At 47.7% G+C, this 9,784-nt stretch overlaps 1 protein-coding gene across 1 annotated transcript; it reads left to right on the top strand.

Annotated features, from left to right (window-relative positions):
• Positions 1-695: 695 nt before the first annotated feature.
• On the top strand, positions 696-9,325 carry FTJAE_13411 (agglutinin 2; the record flags this gene model as incomplete). The annotated part of the gene is made up of 2 exons (XM_037346553.1): positions 696-739; positions 796-9,325. The coding sequence occupies 2 exons, from the start codon at positions 696-698 to the stop codon at positions 9,323-9,325; spliced, it is 8,574 nt and encodes a 2,857-aa protein (XP_037199558.1).
• Between the last annotated feature and the right edge of the window lie 459 nt (positions 9,326-9,784).

Below are 9,784 nucleotides of genomic sequence, written 5' to 3'. Positions count from 1 at the left end.
CATAGCTGTTTAAACATTTCCCCGAATGTCAATGAAAGCAGTCCCAAAAACCTTTATAGCGAATCAGATTGCATGCTGGCATACACACTAGACAGACTGCAAGGCACGGGAAAACGGGATTCGCCCGTGCCCGGGTGCAACCACCCTTGAGCCTTTTAGACCCCTGATAAAGCATGGCTTGACGCTAGACGACGAGAAATGGGGTGATTTAAAGTTTACTGTATCCGTGTTGTCGGTACCTTCGGCCGAGAGGTAGGCAAGGGAGTAAACGTGCTGCAGCTGATGCACATGGCGCTCTCGATATCCATGACCCTCTTGTGTTCGCCGATCGATCTTTTGATGTCTTTTTGAATGACGAAGGTCTGTAGGATTATGTTAATCGCCTATGACAACTTGTTCTGCTTTTGTCTTTGCTGTATTGCCAACGAATTACTGGGCCGTGAATGGACATGATATCATTAGTTTTATTTCCTTTTCTATTCGGGCCCTCGCTGAGATTAATGGTCAAGTAATTCCTTTCCCTTGACATTCGTAATTGGAAATACTCCTTCATCTTATTTCCGCTGACCATGCTTCTCCAACGCCTCAAGCCACTTTTGGCCCTGGCCTTGGTGGCTGCAGTAGCTGATGCAAAGTTAGGTCCACTGCGTCCTGTCTGCCCCGAAGGGAGGAGAGTGATCCAGACCCAGCCCATCATGATCGTTGATGGGTCATCCACTTTGTATGAGACCTTGACAACGTATGCTCACCATATCGATATTCCCGTCTTCATTTCGTGTTTGCTGACTTATGCAGCACTTTCATGATCCCAAACGATGCTGCATATACCAGTATTACTGTCCTTGGTGATGGAAATGCAACCATATTCAACATCCCGCCTACTGGTTTCGGAGGGACATCGCCCGTCGTCACCGTCATTATCATGACGGCGATCCCTACAAGCGCCTCAGGTGACCGTGATGGTATGACTCTGCCGCCTGTTTACACAGGCAGAACAGCAACCGTAGTCCTCGGACAACCAGAATATCAGTCCAGTAATCGTCACAAAACCCAGGACCGGGCAACGCAGATGCTTGAGTCTACTAAGCCTCAAGGAAGCTTGAAAGCTCATGGAGCCACGAATCCTCACAATTCTCCTCTCGTCACTACTCGGATGTCGATTTCGTCGCCCCCTGAGGATGCAAGTTCTACCAATGAATCACCGGGAACTGATGACTTTATCTCCTCAAAAGCAACAGCAAAGGCCTTCTCAAGTCAGCTGGGGACCACTGCTTCACGACAGCTCAACACAGACACCGACAGACCTCTAACAGCTTCCTCTGTTATGACACAGCTGTCACCAGACTCAATAGAGTCCGGGGTTCACAGTATGAGGGGTAGTACAGATACGACATGGCTCACGCATATTACGTTCGTGACTGTGACTTCCATTGGAGCAGTCTCCACCACTCACACTTACACAATAGAACCCGCCGGGACACATGGTGTTGGAACTGTGGTCGTTGAGGTCTCTGAAACTACTACACAGACCAGTCTTACACCAAATCAGTCTGGAGGAACGGGGATTGTATTCATTGAGTCGTCAGCAAGTATTGGCAGTGATCTGCCAACCACTATTTCTACCAGGCCTCCTCCCAGAGTGACCACTGGCACTGGAACCGATGCCACCGCTGTTGTCGGTACTGATACTTCTTCTCGAAATGCGCAAACCGACACTGTGTCTTCTGTGCTACTTGTCTTGCCAGTCTCTTTCGTCGCACCAAAGAACCACTTTCCTTTAGTCTCTCCTTGGGCACCTCCAGCCTCTACCTCCTCGACCTCTACTACAGAGACTGCTGTGGACACGAATAGTAGCACCGACATGAGCACAGATACTTCAACAAGGACCTCTCAACCAACCTCTTTGTCCTTCAAATCATCCGCCATTGCGGGTCCATCCCTCTCATCAAATACTGCCGTCTCAACCGAAGGTACCAGTAGTGCCATGTCTAGCATGGAGATTTCGACTATGGTAGTTGAAGGAAGCTCTTCGTCTACTGAGTCATCTGCCACCTCAAGTTCCTCCCCCTCGTCGAGCACTACCAGTGCAGCCGAAAGCAAGGGTAGTACCTTCATCAGCATAGAGTCTTCAACGAAAACTTCTCAGACAAGGTCTTTGACCGGCACACCATTCCCCATTTCGAGTTCCTTCCGCTTTTTGAACACCACCTATACCATCAAAAGCGATACATCGACACAGTATACTACAGAACCGGATGCAACCACCGATGATAGTAATATGGTCAGCACAGATACGGGAGCGCTGACATCTGGAACAAGCACTTCATCTGCCTCTTCAAATTCCTTCCAGCCTTTCAGTGTTAGTAGTTCAACTCCAGGTTCTACCTCCACACTGTATGCTGCAGTGACTATTTCAGGCACCGATAGAACTACCGTCATCAGCATACAGACCTACATGCAGGTCTCTGAGACCACCACCGTCTCTTTAATCTCCTTCTTCTCTGACACAACTCTCCTCTCTATCATCTCCGTTTCAGCTACAGGCTCTACTTCGCCTCTCCATAGTACAGAAACTGTTACAGACAGCGACAGTGGAACTTCAACTATCACAGAGACGTCATCTGAGTCTTTCATGAGCTGGAGTTCGTCTCTCGGAGTGCCAACAAGTGTCAATGGCGGTACCATGCCTGCAAGTCCCATTGGATCTTTATCGACTGAAGTGACCAATACAGGCACTGGGAGTACTACTATGTCTCCTACAGACATCTCAGATCCTGGACCGAGCGGATCGGTAATCGTTCAGCAACTTGCCCAGTCTACTCCCGGTACAACAAGCTCATTTTCCGATACTGATGGTACTACTGTGTCTACCGCAGATACCTCCTCAGACCCTGGACCGAGCGGCCCGCTAATCGTTCAACAACTTGCCCAGTCTGCCGCTGATACAACAAGCTCTATTTTCGGTACAGATGGTAATACTGTGCTTACCACAGACACTTCCTCAGTACCTGAGCTCAGTAGTTCGGTAACTATTCAGCAACTTCCTCAGTATGCCTCAGGTATAACGAGCGTCATTTCCAGTACTGATAGTACTTCCGAAAGCTCTTGGCAGGCATCCCCTGAGTCTAGCTCTATTGGAACACTATCTACCACATCAAGCGTTACATCATCTTCCGATTCAACTTCATCAATGCCAGATACCTCAGCCAGAAGTACTGCGGATTACATCTCTACCTCTGATACCACTATCACCGTTTCTTTACAGACGTCATCTTCCTTTCCAAACTCAGCAACCCCAGATATCTCGACAAGTATTTCTCATCATACATCTGCCTCTGGTGCCGCCACCACGGTGTATACACAGACATCTGGATCTAGCATAAGCGGATTGGTAGCCAACCAGCGACAAGCCGAGTCTTCTCCTAACACACTATCTACTACATTAGTTGCTGATAGTACTACTGCTGTTCCTTCGAGTACTGCTGAACCTGGTACTACAGAAATCTCATCAGTCAACTTGTCTGATTCTTCTACTCCAGGTATTGGCAGTACCAGTGAGACCTCTACACAGAGTTCTCTTAGTCCTGACACAACAGAAGTCACATCGGTTGCCTTACCTATGCCTTCTACTCCAGTTACTGATAGCACCACGACGATCTCTATACAGAGTTCATCTGAACCTGGTACTGCAGAAACCTCATCAGTTACCTTATCTGGTTCCTCTGATTCAGGCATTGACAGTACCAGCGTAACCTCTACGCAGAGTTCGTCTAGGCCTGGCACCACAGAAGTTACAATCCTCACCTTACCTGTCTCGTCTACCCCTGGTAGTGAGAGTACCAGTGCGATCTCTACGCAGGTTTTATCTGAGACTGGTACCACAGAAGGCTCGTCAGTCACCTCTCCTGTCTCGTCTGCCTCAGCAAGCCTGGACGCCTCCACGAGCGTTATGGGCTCTTACGATCCGATCTCGTACATGGACAGGACTACCACCGGAGGCGGGACTGATACTGCCCCTATCACAGATATACCATCAGAGTCCGACTCTTTTGGTGCGGTTTTGATCAAACTGCCGGTTATAACGTCATCATACGCTATCAGCTCATCTTCTGACGACACACCTACGGCTACAACTATAGTTACTGTAATGCCTGTTTTGTATACACCTACTGATGAAACTACTTCCCTCGATATAACAACATCGTCCGATGGGTTTACTTCTTCTCAGGGAGCATCTTCGTCTCCAACGTCGATATCCTCGGTCGGAACCACTCTCTCAGATGGCTCTGTATCCTCGTATGGAAGCACATCCTTAGTTGGTATTACATCTACAGATAGTACAATTATATCTGAGCCTACAACTACAGTTTCTCCCCTTATCAGCCCATCTTCTGATGACGTTACCTCCATTGAGGAACTATCTACAACACTTACTACCGTATCGCCAGATGAATCTACATCGTCCGATGGGTATACATCTGATGAATCTGCAAGCTTTGATAGATCTACATCTTCTTATGGTTTTGCCTCCTCTGGTGGAGCTACCATAGCTACAATCCTTGCTACCTCATTATCCGATACCTCAATGGCTTCTGGTGGATCGACAACGTCCGATGGCTTTATCTCCCATGACGAAACAACCGTTGATACCATATCGCCTAGTGAATCCCTATCTTATAATGGGTTCATATCTTCTGAGGAAACAGCTACAGCTACAACACTTGCTATCGCATCGCCTGATAGGTTGACGTCGTCTTCTGATGGAACTACCTTAACTGATACCTCGATATCTTCTGATGAGGCGACATCTTACGACGGAACAGTTGCAGCCTTGTCAGCCGCCACCGCGTCGTCCGTTACCACGACGCTTTTCGATGAATCAACTACAACCTCCTTGTCGCCCGCTCCATCTGAACAGGAATCGAGTACTACTTCTTACGATAGCACAGATACTGCTGAATTTAGTACTTCGACAACTCCAACGTCATCCGTCCAAGCAGATACTGTCACCACCTGCGAGTCTTGTCAATGGGCTGCGCCCACAAGTACTATATCACCTTCAACCACAGGGCATACGGGAACTGTTGTTATCTCTCAGGCAGATCAGTCGACTAGTCAATCGTCTCCCGATGCCACTACCGCCGACACATCTACAGCAGTTACAGACACAGACAAGAACATGTCTACATCTACGACCTCGCCTTCTACCAAAGATAACGTTGTCCTCAATCAGCTAGTTCAATCGATTGGTCAATCATCTCCTGTTGCGACGGCGGGTGACACATCTTTAACAAGCACAGGCACGTCTGCATTTACCGTTTTGTCTTCTAGTGCAGACACCGCTGTTCTCAATCAGTTTGTTCAACCGACTAGTCAATTAGCTCTCGATACAACGACCACCGATACATCTATATCAAACACAGACATCTCTACGTCAACGGATTCGCCTTCTAGTGAGAGCACTGATGTCACCTACCAGACGGATCCATCAACTAGTCAATTTCCTGATACGATCACCACCGACACATTAACAGGAATAGACATGTCGACATATACAGACTTGCCTTCCAGCTCAAATAATGCTGTTGTCAACCAATCAGACGAGTCAACTAGTCAAACATCATCTGATACTACAACAACCGAGACAGCTACAAGCGATATAGACACAGACTCATCTACATCTATAGTTTCAGCTTCTACTGATGGCACATATGTTACCTATCAGGCAGATCAATCAACTACTCAATCCTCTGGTGCCATGACTACAGACACATCAACAGGCACAGACATTTCTACATATACAGATTTGTCTTCTAATTCAGATAACATCTCTGTCAATCAGCCCGATGGATCGACTAGTCCAACATCATCTGATGTAACGACCGCAACATCTACAACCGCCACAGACACCGACACGTACACATCCACAGTTTCGCCCTCCCCTGTGGGTGGTGTTGTTGTTAATCAGCTGTACCAGTGGGTGACCGTCACCTCATACGATGCGACAGTTTCAGCCGCGGCTACAATCACCTTTACTCCTTCTCTCGGAGAGCAGACGGGCACTGTTATGGTGTATAAGCCAGAACAGTGGGTGACTGTTACGTCCTACGGAGTTGTCACAGCTGCATCCACCACCACACTGCCTCAGTCTATTCCAGGCGAAACAGTGACCGTAGTCATCGTCGAGCCCCAGTCATACGTGACGATTACTCGATACGGAAGTGCCACAGCTTCGGCTATGTTAACCGAGAGTCCTACCGGACTTCAGAGCATCGTAACCGTGTTTCTTGATCTTCCCCAGCTATATAAAACTATCACTAGCTATGGTCCTTTCTCTACACCCACGACTACAACATATTCGGCTTCCAGTGAAGGAGATGTCATGACAGTGGAGGTAGATCTCCCTCAACTCTACACTACAGTCACCAGCTATGGCTCGTTTTCCACGCCTAGTACAACAGTCTTCCCAGTCTCCAGTGTTGGAGACGTTATTACGGTATTAGTTCTTCTACAGCAACTGTATACTACTGTTACCAGCTATGGGTCTTTCGCTGCACCCCTGACGACGACATATCCGGCCTCTAGCGAAGGAGACACCATGACAGTGGAGGTCAATCTCCCTCAACTCTATACAACCGTCACTAGCTATGGATCCTTCACTGTACCTACCACAACAACGTACCCAGTCTCCGTTGCAGGCGATGTCATGACTATAGAGGTCAACCTCCCTCAAGTCTATACAACAGTCACAAGCTATGGTGCTTTGACTACACCAGGGACAAAGACATACCCTGTCTCTATTGCAGGCGACGTCATTACGGTTGAGGTTGATCTACCGCAATCATATATAACGGTCACAAACTACGTTCCAGGTATTACTGCCCCCGCAGCAACGACCCTGCCGGAATCAGTTGCCGGTGATGTCATCACTGTGCTTCTTGATCTTCCACAGTCGTATACAACTATCACGTCCTATGTTGACACTGTGACTTCGCCCTTGACTACAACATACCAGCCCTCTCTTCCTGGTGACGATGGTACTGTTGTAGTTGAAATTCCTCAGGTATATACTACAGTCAGAAGCTACCGCCCAGACATCACCGCTCCCGCAACAACCACTTTGCCGGCAGCTACGGCAGGAGATATTATCACTGTACTCCTTGACCTCCCACAATCGTACACAACTGTCACGACCTACGTTGAGAGCGCCACTGCACCTTCAACTACTACATATCAACCTTCACTTGATTGGGACTTTGTCACTGTCATGGTCAAGATCCCTCAGGTATACACCACTATTACCAGCTATGTCGCCTTTGCTTCTCCTTTGACAACGACGTTGCAGCCATCAACTCCAGGAGACGTTTGCACAGTGTTGGTCAATCTTCCTATCTCATATTCAACTCTCACAAGCTACGGGTCCTATGCTCGGCCTACGACTACCACTTTGTCGGCCTCTGATGGCTTAGCTACTGTTGTTGTTGGACTTCCTCAGCCGTATACAACCATCACTAGCTATGGCTCTTTTACAGCTGCTGCAACTACGACACTGGCACCCTCTGTCCCTGGTAGCGATGCTACTGTTGTTGTTCAAGTGCCACAGTCGTATACAACCCTGACTAGCTATGGCGATTTTACAGGACTTTTGACCACAACACTAGACCCGTCTGCACCTGGTCCTGTGGCTACTGTTGTCGTCAACGCCCCACAGCTGTATACGACAGTGAGAAGCTATGGTCCTTTTACAGCAGATGTAACTACAACTATCGGACCCTCTATTCCGGGAGCTCTTGCTACTGTTTTAGAGCAGGTGCCGCAGTCATACACAACTGTGACTACGTATGGGACTTTCACCACTCTTGAGACTTCAACATTACAAGACCCTGTACCTGGTCCACTAGCTACTGTTATCGTTCAGGCCCCGCAGCCATATACAACCGTCACCAGTTATGAGTTCATCCCAGCTGCTACAACTACAACCTTACCGCCGGCGTCTCAAGACATCGCTGCTACTGTTCTTATCAAGCTCCCTCAGCCATGCACTACAGTGACTAGTTATGGGTCTTTCACTGCCCCTGTAACTAGTACCGTAGCACCTTCTGCACCTGGCAGCCTGGCCACTGTTGTTATCGGACTCCCTCAGCTGTACACAACCGTCACCAGTTATGGGTTCATCTCCGCAGCAGCAACTGCGACCTTACAACCGGCCTCACAAGGCGGTGTTGCTACTGTTGTTATTAAAGTCCCCCTGTCTTATACAACTACAACGACTTACGGGGCTTTCACAACTGCGGCAACTACCACCATGGCCCCTAACTCTCAAGATAGTGTGGCGACTGTAGTTGTTCAAGTTCCCCAGCCTTACACGACTCTAACTACTTACGGTTCCTTCTCCGGTATGGCAACTACAACCTTAGCACCAGCCTCTCAAGGAGATTCTGGCACCGTGGTTGTACAAGTTCCTCAGCCATACACGACCCTGTTCAAATACGGTTCCTACACGACCGGGGCGACTACAACCATGCCGCCAGCTTCTCAAGGTGATCCCGCTACTGTCGTTGTTCAGGTCGCCGCGTCGTATACAACAGTGACGAGCTATTCTACTGGATTCTCAGGCTCGAGCATATCCACGGGGCCGGTACCAACTGACGGTTCACCTGCCACGGTATGTGTTGTCCTTCCTGCCGTTGGCACGCAAGTCGCGGACCAGACATGCGACAACACAGGCTTGGAATACGCCATTTACACCCACAATTATTACAATTCTGACCCTCCCAATTATTCATCCTTCAATGCCGAATCCTTCAAGACAAAGCTACCGACCTTTACTGGTCTTACAGACCGAATTGGCATCCAGGAGGTTGGAGGAGGAACGTCGGGAAATCCCTATACTCCCCAGAGTATTTATCCCCTCTCACCGATTCAGTGGTGGCAGTACAAAGCAGTCAACCATCGAGCATTCTTATACGCACCTATCACAGGGGTCTATTCCATCGTAGTTCCATACTCTGATGAGATCACCTTGGTCTGGTTCGGTAACAAGGCTATGACTTCATGGACGCGCAGTAATGCGGATTTGGAGCAAGGTTATTCGTGGGGACCGTCGGCCTCGAAGACATACAAAATTCAGCTCACTGCAGGTACTTACACCCCGTTTCGTCTTTTGTGGGCTAATGCCCAGGGGGACTATGGCATGATTGTCACTGTTACGGCGCCAGATGGAACTGTCATTGTTGATGGATCGGGGTCCAAGAATGACTACTTTGTTAGGTTCACTTGCGACAAACTCAGCTTGTCATTCCCTAAGTTTGGAAGCGGTGGTTAGTCTTATAATTATCTGTGCTTTTTTTCCCTTTCCTATATACGTCAGTAGTTCCATACAAGTAGATGTTATGTATTTCTAGTCCCTATCAAGGCTACAAGAGCCAACTTCGTATCGGTAGAATTGACTGTAATGTAGAAAACTAGTAATTGATTCGCAATTGCTCATGGAGATAAAAGAACTGCTCCTGAAATGACTGTAACTAGCCAATATCTGCTGTCTTTTAACGCTAGACTTTATCTATTCTTATTTAGTTCTGATTCTGCTCCCGGTAATCTTAAAGTACTGTAAAGTTATAATTTTATATCCTAGCTATCTTAGCATTGTCTTTTATCTTTTATAGCTATAGCAAGGGGCTTAAGTTTAAGGCTTAACCTATATTAGCTATAATAAAGCTATAAAATTATTAAAATATTTTTTAAAATACTTAATTTATTTATATATATATTAAAGGCTATATAT

This window comes from Fusarium tjaetaba, assembly GCF_013396195.1.
Source record: "Fusarium tjaetaba strain NRRL 66243 chromosome Unknown NRRL66243_c0000416, whole genome shotgun sequence".
In the NCBI taxonomy this organism is placed as follows: domain Eukaryota; kingdom Fungi; phylum Ascomycota; class Sordariomycetes; order Hypocreales; family Nectriaceae; genus Fusarium; species Fusarium tjaetaba.
Note: the sequence above shows the minus strand (reverse complement) of the source record. Positions and strands in the feature narration are given on the sequence as shown.